Source organism: Phoxinus phoxinus (assembly GCF_949152265.1).
Source record: "Phoxinus phoxinus genome assembly, chromosome: 12".
NCBI classification, from domain to species: domain Eukaryota; kingdom Metazoa; phylum Chordata; class Actinopteri; order Cypriniformes; family Leuciscidae; genus Phoxinus; species Phoxinus phoxinus.
This window is the reverse complement of record NC_136887.1, coordinates 30,688,250-30,702,194: the sequence shown is the minus strand read 5'-3', so window position 1 is coordinate 30,702,194 and position 13,945 is coordinate 30,688,250. Positions and strand designations below refer to the sequence as shown.

The window sequence follows — 13,945 nt, the reverse complement described above, 5'->3', positions numbered from 1 at the left end:
ATTTACTGAAAGTGAAACTGAATGTTATCAGAAAACTAAATTAGGTGTGGTAGTGACAGTAAAGACAGTACCAACCAAGAAAGAGAGAGAGAGCAGAAGAAAGAGAACAAAGAGAGGGAGAGAAATAAAGAGAGAGAGAAATAAAGAGAGAGAGAGAGCAGAAGAAAGAACAAAGAGAGAGATCGAGAGAGAGAGTGCAGAAGAAAGAGAACAAAAATAACTCCGGTCACCATCAAAACTAATTCAAGGTAAGCGTGAACAAGTATTATAATGTCTTATAATCAACCTTCTTATAATTTTGAATGTACGACTACTATTGTATTGAAGGGGAAATTATCAAAGCAAGCAGCATAATAGGTAAAAGATGGCATAAGCATACTTAACATAACACATTTGATCTGATCCAATGACATTATATGGCTTAAGAGTCTAAATATGTTTGGGGACCATAATTGTATATGTTTAAATTCCACAATACAGTTTTACTTTTAATATTGTATTCAAATGTCTCCATTTATATAACTGACCTCTCTGGTGGTATATGACAACAACACATTTTAAAAAGGGGAATAGAGAACTGCACTGCTTAGTTGTATTCCTTGCACCACATGCTGCTGTTTGCGATTCACTTGCATTTCTTGGAAAATGTATGGATGCATGAAAGAATGCAATTGTTACTATAAACACTGATAAAGCTGTCGTGTTGCTGTAGGCTAATGTTTCAAATGTATGATTCTTTGTATGCGTCACAGTCATTTCTGTGGTTACATTTGGAAATATGGAGAGAAAAAAATTCAGCAGGTGCTGTGAATCTCACCCGCTTGTGGTTTTGTCTTCCGTGTGTGGGTTAATCTTTCTGTTGGTCATTCTAGGCGAAAATGCAAAGAGCTCCACTAACTATTACCTGTATCCAAAAGCTTTAGAGATGTGAATGGTGGAACGAGGAGTGGCATTCATTATCATAAAACCTGCGATTCCTGTAAATCCACTGAATCAATACGATGTATTCTCGTGCACAGCTCAGCTGTACAAAACGCATGAGAAAAAAAGTCCAAAACAGGAACCAATGCAGAACTGAAAATAAGCGATTTCATATTATTATATTTAGGAGTGTAACAGCACAATAGATATAGATGACTGGAGTCATCAACTGGAGTTTTCAACTGGAGTCTAATAGCGTCTATAATGTCAAACAGTACATAGGCCTACACATATCCATGGCCGTTTCCGAGGCTCCGGTGCCGGTTGTTGCTGTCGGCCCCCTTAAAAAAATCCTGTTCCTTTGGCTCGGAGGATATTGCATTCCTGGTCCACCTCGGTCTAAATCGTGGGGGCCAACCTAAGGCCTGGGGCCCCTAGAATCATCACCACTTTTCCACCTGTTAGGTACGGCCCTGAACATATCACAGGGGAATTCTGTTATGCACATATCATTTTTATGAAAATTATGTGGTTGAAATAATAATTTCCACATCTGGTGGAAATTATGTATTAATTTTAAAAAGCATTCTGTGGTGAATGCACGTCCGATTTTGCAGAGTTAGTCTTGTTCCTGGGTCAACATATTTTGGGTCTGAAATTTTTATCCTACCCCTAAACCTAACTGTTACGAACATACACGGGAAAAGGTAGATCCAATTGCAGAAGTTTATTAGGGGTAATCCGTACTCATAAAACAGTCCAGGCAAGGGTCAAAATCCAAAGCAATCCAACAGACACATGAAACAGGCCGACGAACTCAGAAGTGTGAGTGACATTAAACAAGGACTCCGTGACATGAACTGAGACAAACAGGGTACTTATACACAGACACTAACAAAGAACAGCTGGGGACAATGAAGACAGGGAACAGCTGTGTGCAATGAACATTGATGGGTAACAGACAAAGGATTATGGGAAATGTAGTTATAATGTGGATGACACCGTGGGGAAGAGGACCTCTAGTGGACACCAGGAATACACAAACCAGACACTGTGACACTAACCCTACCCATAAATTATCCCTAAAGTCAGAGAGAAATGATTTGTGAATAAGACTGATGTAGAAGCACCTAACCTGAACTTGAAATAGGGCCCTATAATACACCCGGCGTAATGCTTCTTGGCGTAGTGCTTCTTGCTAGTTTCAGCCCGACGCAGTTATCATTTTCACGTACTGCGCCACGTTGTTTAAATAGCAAATGGGTGAGCTGGTCTGAAACCGAGGTGTGTTCAGGCACATTGTTGGCGCGTTGCCATTTTGAGGCAACTGAAATAGACTGCACCATTGACCAACAAAAACGAGTCAATGGCGCAATCTTTTTTTTTTTGTTATTTAAAGAGTGTGTTAGTAATGTGCGCCTATAGGCGGGTCCACAACGCACGTACACTTTGTCCCGTGGATGGTCTGCTCACGTGCTTTAACCTCGCGCACGAGCAGATCCGTTTCCTCTCTAGAGATACGTTCAGTTTTTCCGGCTTGCAAATTCCGCCATGTAAATAGCGCGATCGCAACTGGCTTTTAAAGAGAATGGGACATGAGACTCTGATTGGCTTATTGCACGTTACCCCCAAATACACACCCATTACTCATTAAAAGAATATGGGCAACCCTTTTAGACCATGCGCCATGTGTGCCGACCATTTTTCCCGTCGTTAAACTAGCAAAAGTGGATTCGGACACGCCCTTAGTGCGCTTTAGACCATGAGCTTAGATCATTAAAATAGGGCCTATAAACAGTAAACTTGTCCCTCAAATCTGATTGGTTGATTGGAATGTTTGGTTCTGCGAGGTGAATCCACACTGATGAAATGACATTTTGAACAAAGTTTGGGAAAAAATGGCCTACTCCTTTGTCCTGCTAAGGCTAATTTCATTTTAGATCTGTTTTATTAACAAAGTTCAGGAGGAGCACGTTCAGATAACTAACCTAATTAACACTGGAGGAGCACATTCAGTTCATCAACTCAATTAACGAGATAAGAGGTATATACAGCAGACTTACCTCTGTTACATGACAGTTTTACAGCATTCCTCCACCACCCCATCTCCTCACTTCTAACTATTCATATCCCAACTTGAGATGCGGGAAACACTCTGGGTTCGGGCCAAATTCCGAGCTCGAGTCATAGCCCTGCCCTAGGACAGCATTGCAAATACACATAACCTTTACTCTATTTAATTATACGTGAAGAAAACAAACAAACAAACAAAAAAAAACCATAATTTGACAAAATTGCAGCTTGTTGAAAATGACAAACTATAAAAAAAATATACAAATTCATAATTGTCTCGCTGACACTGTTGTCTCCTTGGCAAACAAGTGCACTAACTTTAGGGGCAAAATTACTGTGTGTTATGGACATTATGTCACAACAGCGGGAAATCCATACATATGTCTAAACTGTGAATGTGATGTGTTCAGATGTTTGGTGTTATTGGAGAGGACGGTCTCGTCCCCAGAGCGCGCAGCAGGCTGCCGGTGGTGTGTGATGCTGGACTGGGGCTTCTTACACTGGTGTTTGTGTGGCTGCTGGACGCAGACAGGTTCATGGAGAGAGCAGAAATGATCGCTTTTAGCCTCACACTGGCAGCGTTTATTCACAGTATGTTTTTGTTTGCAGAGGAGTGGTTCTTCCATTCAAGGCAAAGGTTTGAAACCAATGGAATAAGATTTAGTCTGGTATGAAAGTGTTTTTTGTATAGTTTCAGGAAAATGTGCTTATTTCCAGGTATCATGGCAGAATAACTGAGATCTTCCAGGCCTGCTTTAAAGGACATGTCATTCTGGAAATGTGTGCAATATTCCTGAGGCTAACGTTACGTGGCGTTTCCTTCTCTCACGAACAGTGGAGCACCATGGCCATCATGTGTGCCGTTTACCTGCTGCTCAACAGCTTGGGGATGCTGGTAAGATTTGTCCCATGCCAAGAGAACAATATCCAATATTTCTGAGAATTGTGGTAGATTTTTCCCCTACGCACCTGACTTCGTTTACCTGTCATCTCCTAATCGACTCCTCTAAACATCTTCTGATCGACGTTCAATAATATTTATTGATAATATTTACTGCGCAGCATAACCAGACAAGACTCCAGACAATGCCTTCGAATATGCTATAATCACGGCCGGGAGGATCTCAGACCAATTTCAGAGAGACTCCGACCAACAAAAAGAATACAAACCATGTGCAACTTCATAAGTCAGCACCATTACTGAGTATTTTTTTCTTAAAACTGCAGTGAAACAAAGACAGTGTCAAAAACGTGGTTTGAAATCGTTGGTGTTTCTGACGTCACAAACAAACCTGATTATAACCAATCAGGTCAACCTGTGATCGCCAACAAGTTGATATACTAAATGAGGCAATGGTGTAGAGTTACATTCAAGATATTTTAAGGCATGAAGATTTTTTTAGGCCAACCCTATGGTTTCAACCAGAGGCGTGTTTTTTTTATATATATATATATATATATATAGGTTTTTTTTGGAAAGGGGTACAATTCACCTCTGTTTACATTTGTCACTTTTACAGCTTTACCAGTTTACATAAATAATTGTTAAACAGGAGTAGCAAAACTCTCCAGGCAGTGACAGTGTCAAAAAACAAAACACCTCAGAGTATCTCGTTACAGTTTTCTTCAAAATTAACACAGAAACTATTTACAAAAGGGAGTTTACAAAAAAGATGATGGTAATCGCATCACCAGAGGTGTGTTTTTCAACGGCTCTGGTTTCAACACACTACTATGCAACTCAACCAGGCCTCGTCCCCTTTTTTTGCAAAATGCCTTTGGTGGGAATTATTTAATGAGGAATATTGTGACTTGTTCGTTCCTGGAAGAAAACTCAAGACTACAATGGTGACTCTGGGGCTGAATCCGAAATCGACCCCTATACCCTTAAACAGGGCATTATTTTAGGGGACAGACATTTGTCGTGGTGTCTGAAACCATAGTTAAAGTTATTGAGTGGAAGTTATACTCATTCAATCCTATAATGCACCTCAAGTGTACAGCCGATGTAAGTTCAACGGCTGTCTGAATTAGCTCACTTGTTTTCATTCACTCCTTCAAGTGAACTGTATTAGTGGACTAACGTTGGGAATAGTGATTGAGGGTTTATGGGGCGATTTCAGATTCAGCCAGCGAGTTCAGAAACAGTGCGCACTGATATAGAGAATAACTCCCTTTGGAGTGACTTTGTGCTTTGTAATTTTCAGACCTTTTTCATGCTCAAACAGCAACAATACACACTAAAGAAAGATGAAAATATAAAAAAGCATAGAAGGACCCTTTAATGCTTTCTCTAAAATTCACAAAACAAGACGTTAAATGTTTTTATAACTTAATGGGAATGTTAGCAAAAAAAATCTTTGAACTTATTTTTGTTAGCTATGATATTCAATATATATTTGTTCACCTGGTTCAGTTACTTTGATGCCAAAGGAATAGTAGGCTATGCAATGTGGCACAGCCGATTCTAATTTACAGTTATAATAAGTGGCCGAGTCTAGATAAGTATCTTCAAAAATATCAGATAATCACATTCAGATATCACAAACAAATTGCATACTAGTATTCTACACGCACTGCCATTTCTGTCATATAAAGACATTGGCCATCACTAGATTTCACAAGTATATGGGCCTAACTACCCAGACTCGAGGTCTTTGCACTTGACACTTGCATGCAGAGATGGACAAAGTACACAACTTCCTTACTTGAGTAAAAGTACAGATATTACCGGTCAAATATTTCAAGTCAAGTAAAAGTTGTAAAGACCAATTTAAAAAAACTGGTAAAGACCAGTACTCGTTTTTAAAACTACTTAAGTATAAAAGTAAATGTCAATGCATTGTTTTATTATTGTTGCATTGTTACATGTAATACTTACTTTGCCTCTGAAACTATATGCCTGTCTACCCTCATATCAATATTACATTTATTTCTAGAACACAGTGGGATTGAATAAGTGCACTCAATAACGTCCACGATGGCTTCGGACACCCAAATGGCTGTTCCCAGTTTTTTGGCTTTAAGTATGAATATGTTAGTCTTACTGTTATCAATAAGCTAGTGTGCTCCAAAACAATGAAACAATTTGCATTTAGAAGACCAAAACCAATGTTGAAAATGAAAATCAGATTGATGTCAGAATCCAATGTCAGATTGACATTAATCTCCAACGTTGGACAGACGTTGTATTGTGGTTCAAAATCGAGTTGACACCAGAAACTAACATCAGTCGAGTTCTGACGTCAACCAGACTTTAATTTCCAAATAAAATCCAACATCTGTCCGACGTTGGATGTTGATGTCAATCTGACGTCGGGTTCTGACGTCAACCAGACTTTCATTTACAACCAAAATGCAACCCCTGCAGCCAAAATCATCCCTGACGTTACTACTTTCTACTGAAGGACCTTGATAGAAATGTAGTGGAGTAAAAAGTACGATATTTGTCTTTCAAATATAGTGAAGTTAAAGTAAAAATGATACTCAAGTAAAGTACAGATACTCAAAAAGTGTATACAGTATTACTCAAGTAAATGTATAGGCTACTTTGTTACTGTCCATCTCTGCTTACTTGACATTTTTTTCTGTATTTGGCCAAAGTGTTCAAGTGGGCGTGAAGACAGTCATAAAGTGTTTTTATGACCTTAAGTTACCCAACTACACTGTAAAAAATGTGGCTGCAATTAGTTATAACAACTTAAAATTTGTTGAGATAACTTAAATATCCAACTTAACTAAACTAAAGTTAACTATACTTAATATTTTAAGTCAAGCATGAACACATACTTTTTAAAGTTGAAACAATGTTGGATTTTAAGTTGTGATAAATAATTTTACAGTTTATAGTACACTTACATCAAAGTGTTTTATAAATTCATTTTAGTAATTTTTAGTCATTCTAAAGGTTCTGGAATCTATGCACACGCATCTCACTTAATTTCAATTATAATTTATTGCCATTACAAACAACTATGTGTTTGTACTGTAACTTTGCTATGGACGATTAAAAGTAGTAGAAGAAGTCAAATAAAATTATAATAACAAATAATTTAAAGAAATAATAACATATCTCTCTGTTTGATTTTCAGTTCTCTTATATGTCTTTGTTTGCAGGGCCCTGCTCCGGTGGAGATCTCAGAAATCTGTGAAGTGAAGAAGATGAATGTGGCTCATGGTTTAGCCTGGTCTTTCTATATCGGCTACCTCAAATGGGTCCTTCCAGGTACATTTATTTGCAGTCCACATGTGAGCCACTGCTTGTTGACGCCTCTAGAGGGCAGTAATGACGCACCGCGATGTGTGCATGACAACTTGCCAGAACATTATCCAAACTTCCAGTTAGCTGGAAGCTCAAAAAAGGACAAAAACTACAATAAAATTTCTCCATATGACTTTTGCACAATATTCCACATCTACTGAAGCCATAAAATGAGTTTTGACTAACTAACAGACCTAATTTTACTCAAATATTATTCACATGTCCACATATTCAAACATGGTGTGTTACGTTATAACAAGGCAAGTTTAGTATGTGCATGCATCATAGTATAATTGAATATGAGTGAATTGTGGTGTTTTGGGTTGTGGAGCATGGCAGCCCCGGATCTCTTAATGCTTTCATTTGGAAATGTGCAGTGTGAATATTCTTCATGTTTTTGTTGTGTATTGCATGGCAGAAAGATGGTCATACAAGCTTGTAATGACGTTAGAATGCATAAACGACGACCCTGAGCTCCAACCTGTAAAACCACTTGATCATTTGAGAGATTCTGCTCCATTTTCATTTCCCTTTTATGTTCTTTCACTTGCAGTTTTACAAAACAAAATCAGCCAATATTCCTCCACGGGGGCGAGACTGAGCTCTTCACGTCTGCTCATCCTTCTGCCCCTCAACGCCGTGGTCCCAAGCAAACCTGAAGAGGAGGACACTAATGTGGTCTTCCACGAGAACCTTCCAGAACTGGAGTTGGACGTAGCAGGTGTGCGGCAACGAAGCTACAAGAACAGCATCTACAAGATAACCCAGGACAATAAGGTGGGATAATGCTAATTGCTGATCATTTTAGTTCTTTGATACTGGAATTAGTCCTGTACTTTTTCAGAAAAAGCTAAAGTATGATGATGAAGAGCTAGCATTTAAGATGGTGTTTTACTTTGATTGAGAGAAGAGCTATGTTGCATGCCAATGCATGATTGCATAAAACTTTTTTTCATGTTTAACGGGTTATTTCAAATTTGCCTAGAGATAAAGTGTGTTTACAAGCTGCTTAATTCATAATTTTTTTTTTTTTTTTATTTAAAAACGAAATAAAACTAAATTAATTAATTCAAACTAAATCCATAAAATGATGATGGGAACCTCTAAAAGGTGTGAAACGCCTGGCAGAATACTTCAGGGTTCTATATAGAACCTTCTCTTCTAATAGTGTGGTATGCATGCACACATTAAGATACTTAGAAAACCATAAATAGTAGGCCTATACCATTCAGGTATTACTGTCACACGTTTTCAATGAACTGCACTTAAATAGCATAAGCATAGTATGATAGATAATATGCAAATTGGGATGCAGGGTAACACAACATTTAGCTGTCAAAACAGCATCTCCTTGTGGTTAAAAGCTGTACTGGCACTGCACATAAATGCAAGGTCCTACCTTCTCTGTGTTTCTATTCCTAGACTTTTAGCTGTGTTCTGGAATATGCCACACCGCTGCGGACGCTGTATCAGATGTCCCAGGAGAGGAGCGCAGGGTTTGGAGAAAGAGAACGAAAACAGCAGGTCTTGCTGTTCTACAGAACCCTCAGCCAAATTCTGGAAGATTCTCTAGAGTGCCGGAACCGTTACCGGCTCCTCCTGCTCAACGGTGAGACATTCCATTCCGATCAATAAAATGAGCAAGGGTTTTAAAGGAACACTCCACTTTTTTCGGAAATAGGCTAATTTTCCAACTCCCCTAGAGTTAAAGGGCACCTATTATGGAATTTTGAAATTTACCTTTCATGTAGTGTGTAACATAGATCTAAGTGAACAAAAACATCCTGCAAAGTTTGAAATATGAAAGTGCACCGTATATAAAGTTATTGTCTTTCAAAAGTGAGAGTCGACTCTGAGTCATTTTTATGAATCGTTAGAAGACCGAAGCTTTTTCTCTGACTAGATGACGTCAACTTGTCAAGTTATTTGAATACGATACGCCCACTTATTGCGCTCCAAGGCCAGGGAAAATATCATGGTGACGAGACGCTGTGTTCTGAAGTGCGACTCCCAAAAGCCAACTTTTTTCATCTGCCCAAGGAGGAGCATTTGAAGACTAAGTGGCTACAATTCACTATACCACAGAAGTATAGTCCGAGCCTTGTGCTTTGTTCGCGTCATTTTGAAGACGATTGCTTTTTAAATGCAATCAAACTTGGATTCGCGAGCCGGCTGATATTGAAGGAAGGTTCATTTCCAAGTGTATTTGCATCAGCTTCCTCCTCCGTATCACAACCTGTAAGTGTTATTAATAATTTTTGCTTTTATATTTTATGTAGCATGCTTAATAATTATTTTGTTTGTTGTGTAAGCTCCGGTTAGCTTCTAGGTCTTCAATGGCAATTGTATTGAGATATGTGAAGTGTTTGTCGTTGTTTTCGGAGTTGTCTTAAAGAATAGAATAATACCTCGTAGTAACGTAACTGCATTTTTTTTTTTTTTTGTAAAAACGTTATGTTTATGCATCGGGCTAACGCAAACAAAGACTGATTGTGCTTTTACAATATGAACTCTGGGCTATGCTCGCTAACATAACATTAAATTATTTATCTTATTTTTAGTTTTTTACTACAAACTATAAAGCAGTGGACTATAATCATTATTATAATACAATTTAATTGATAAAAGCATCATTGTACTCCGTGTTAAACAATAAGTATTATCTCTGTAAACACTGCTGGGTCATCTGACCAATCAACGCAGATTAGCGTCGCGCAAAGGAGGGGTTTGAAAAACGAGTCGTTGAACGAATCATTTGGGAGTCGGTGAGCAAATCAGGTAAAAATAAATGCATATTATACGAAAACAAAAGTGTTTTTTGTCATTGCATGCATGTAAAACTGTTGTTGGGGACTCCCACAACAACATTAGGAACATTTTAAATGTCATAATAGGTGCCCTTTAAACAGAGTTATTATACATTTCTGCGTAATAGTCAAGGAATTGTGCTGCCATACCAGCAGGCGCAATGATATTACAAACTTAGTGCCGGTCACATTGGAAGTTACCGAGCTGGGGACTATTTTCAGGCGCTGCGTAATATCATTACGCCTGCTGGTACGGCAGCAGTTCCTTGATTATTACGCAGGAAAGAGTATAGTTCCTAGTCATATTGGCCTGGAAAATCACAACTTTTCATTTTCTGTCGGCCTTAGTACACGATGTAACTACAGAAGAGTCAAGTTTTAAATAGGAAAAATATCAAAACTCTTTGGTCATTTTTTTGAGAGAGATGCTAACGGTCTAATCAGATTCAATGATCTATGCTAAGCTATGCTAAGGCTCAATCCCAATTCAACCCTTGGCCCTAACCCTCCATTCTGCGCGTTCACGTCTAGGGGTAGGGTGTCCCGATTCTTTTTGCGATAGAGTAGGGCGAAGGGGAGATTTTTTAGAGGCACACTCCGAACGGAGGGCTACAAGAGAGTTCCTAGAATGCATCGCAAATCACCGGCGAGATGGCTTCACAAACGGTGAAAGAAAGTCATAAATGTAAGTATTTCCTAATATGGTGGTTTTCTTCAAAACAATCATAAAAAAGAGATGCTAATTCAGCCGCTAGCATGTTGCCTCGGTAACCAGGCAGACAGTGTTGCTTTCTTCGCTACTAACGTTAGTTACCTGGTAACGTTAATGAAGCTAAACTAAAGTAAAAAGCATTTGTTCTCGCATGTCTTTATAAAGCGAGTGAATCAGTCCGGCATCGCGTGGTTATCGTGTAAACACAACACAGTCAATAACTCAATTATAGCCATGTATTTCACATTGAAACATTTACTTTCCCTTTACACTACCAGCGGCCCATACGACAGAGATTGCTACAGTGGAGGACGGCATATTGGTATCGTGGTCATGAAGAAATCCTGTAAAACCTCGTCAGTTCCATAACGTCAGAGCCATCATCGACGACTGATGACGTATCGGGTTCATGAAGGGTTGTTCCATTTCGTAGGGGAATATTTTGTAACTCTGTTTTAAGGGCCAAGGGGTACACTCGAAAACAAGGGGCAGGGGCAAGGGGTGAATTGGGATTGAGCCTTAAAGTGGTACCGCCAGACCCGGAGATCGGCTGAATGGATTCGAAAACGGTAAAACTCAACTGTTTAACTCTAGTGGAGTTGGAAAATGAGCCTATTTCCAAAAAAAGTGTTCCTTTAATGCCCGGTTTCACAGACAAAACTTAAGCCTATAGTCTCAGACTAAAATTTATGTTTGAGCTGTTTTAACTGAAAGCAACTTGCACTGCCATATTTTCAAATAGTCACTGCCATTGTTTTGTCTCAAGATCCACAGCAGTAATGATTTTACTAAAGCCTAATCTAAGCCCTGTTTGTGAAACCAGGCCTAGGAGTCTTGTCCTGGAAATGTTCAAAATACAATCTTTTCGAGTTTTAAAAGCTTGCTTGGATGTTATTCTTGCAGTATTCTCCTATAGTTCAGCTCAGTGTCCGTAATACTGATTTGATACATGTGTTTTTCAGATGAGCACACAGGTGACCCTCATCACCTCTCCAGAGAGATCATCCAGAACCTGAAGCAGCAGGACGGAGAGATTCACATGGACCCAATCCGAGAGCCACCAAATGAAGTCTATCCAGTTCCAGAAGAGGGTCAGATTGGGAGTTTTAAGGGTGCGCTGTCTGCCGCTTTCCCAGAAGGCCAAACGAGCAGCGAACCCAGCCTCATGTTCAGCCTACCTCAACCATTAAGATCGGGACCATTGGAAGCGACTGATTTTTAGCTGTGGTTATTAACAGGAGATGCGTTCTCTGCGTCATTTCTTGGTTGCTTGTGTTCAGTAATGATTTAATAGACTTTAATGTAATAATAATATTAAATCATTTATTAAATCAGCTGTTATTTATAATTTTCTCTCTTTCCTTTCTTGCAATACTCATGGATACTTTCAGTGAGAAATATCTGCCAACACAGAACACACCCAACAGTGCTCATGCCACTTTTACAGGTCAAGAATCAGTAAAAAATAAATGATTTTTAGCACTTGAAGTGAAACTAAACAAAAATGAGAAATGCTACATTGGCAACTAGTTGAAATAAAATAAGGTTACGATTTTTAATATTTTATTTAAATTAACGTTTAATTAATTTCAAGTAATGGAAATGTTTTTTTTTTACGGGTTTGGTTTTAGTTTTAGTTAACCCTCTGGGTGCTGTTCGATAATTATTGGCCGAAAATTTGTACGTTTTTTTTTTTTTTTTTTTTATCAGAATGTTACAAAACTTGGTAAAGGTTTTGGTACTTGCTTTTGTGAACACACACACACACACACACACACACACACATTGAATAGTACGACCGCGTTGGAAATTAATGGGAGACAAATTTCATCTAGTGATGAAAATATCTGAGAATGGAAAAATTATACTGATGAATTTCAAGAACTACAATTAGTACTCATTCCATAACAAAAACTTAATAATAAATTGAATACGTTAGACATTATTAACAATTGCGAGGAAAGTGAGGAAAGTCTCAAGCAAAGAGACTAGTTTGCTTAGCTGAGTTGCTCAGCTTTATTCACTTTAGTGTAAGGGCTTTATAGAGTGTCATTTCAAAATGTTAAAATTAGCTGTTGAAAATGTCAAAATGTTAAAATGTCAAAAAGTTGTTGCCTACACAGAAATGGTAAGATTTCCAATGAAAGGTGTTTCCTTATTACTGAGGAAAATTACTACTCTCAATAAATGTTGTTGGAAAATTCCTTGCTTCTTCCAGTGAACAGCTCTCTTCTGATTGGCTGCATTATTTTCCATGTCCTGTGGCAGAACAGTTACTCTGAGTGAGAGAAACACGTTTAAACAAGTCGTGGTGACGGTGACGGAGGTGTTTCGTAACACTGGGAAGATTCAAACTGAATCACTACACTGCTTGTCTATGACTAATATATTTGAATCTAACTTTTATCCACAGATCAGTTGTTAGCTAATTTTAACATCTTGAAATGACACTCTATAAAGCCCTTACAATAAAGTGAATGAAGCTGAGCAAACCAGTCCATCAGGTTTCAACAGCTGAGCTGATGTCATTTCATTGGTGGATTGACAAACTGATTAATTTTTATTACACTCAGACTGCTATCGATTTCCAATGAATTGTGTGAGAAAATGTATTTAAAATGTTATATTAAATAAATATTGTTATTATTATTAAAATAGGTTCAACTAAGAGGGTTATAATTTCATTATATTATATATATGTTTTGATATATTTATTTATTGAAGCCCCTAAATTCAAACATAACACTAACATATTTCCTCCTATATTAATTTTATGCAAAATCACACAAAATAATACTTCATTTTAATATTTACTCTCTTTACTTGAGACTTTCACATGTCTAACTTATTCAATTTCTTAAGTTTTTGTTATGGAATGAGAACTAATTGTAGTTCTTGAAACTGATCAGTATAATTTCTCTACTCTCAAATATTTTGATTGAATAACAAAAATATAATTATACCTTAAAAGTATGTATTTATTCAACCAAGGTCCCATTAAGATACAATATATCTTCTAAATACTTAAACAACTTAAATTAACCAGTGGATTTTTAGGCAATTATTGTGATATCTTCACCTCAAACAATCACTCAAATGATATTGATAGATTTTATTAAGGTGTAATTATTTATTATTGTGATATTCAGCCTACTACAAAGTGTAGATAGA

The 13,945-nt window shown here is 37.8% G+C and overlaps 1 protein-coding gene across 1 annotated transcript; it reads left to right on the top strand.

Annotated features, from left to right (window-relative positions):
- Window positions 1-12,977, top strand: sting1 (stimulator of interferon response cGAMP interactor 1). Its single transcript, XM_079631250.1, has 7 exons — window positions 1-248; window positions 3,405-3,631; window positions 3,712-3,889; window positions 7,111-7,219; window positions 7,809-8,032; window positions 8,678-8,864; window positions 11,737-12,977. Exons 2-7 carry the CDS (start codon window positions 3,405-3,407, stop codon window positions 11,994-11,996), a joined length of 1,185 nt encoding a protein of 394 aa, XP_079487376.1. The 5' UTR covers window positions 1-248; the 3' UTR covers window positions 11,997-12,977.
- The last annotated feature ends 968 nt before the right edge of the window (window positions 12,978-13,945 follow it).

Bases quoted from the DNA above. Each gene is read 5' to 3' on its own strand.
- sting1 (XM_079631250.1), top strand. From the start codon at position 3,405: ATGTTTGGTGTTATTGGAGAGGACGGTCTCGTCCCCAGAGCGCGCAGC. The intron at 7,220-7,808 runs GTACATTTATTT...TTTCACTTGCAG, and splicing joins CCTCAAATGGGTCCTTCCAG to TTTTACAAAACAAAATCAGC. The intron at 8,033-8,677 runs GTGGGATAATGC...TTCTATTCCTAG, and splicing joins AGATAACCCAGGACAATAAG to ACTTTTAGCTGTGTTCTGGA.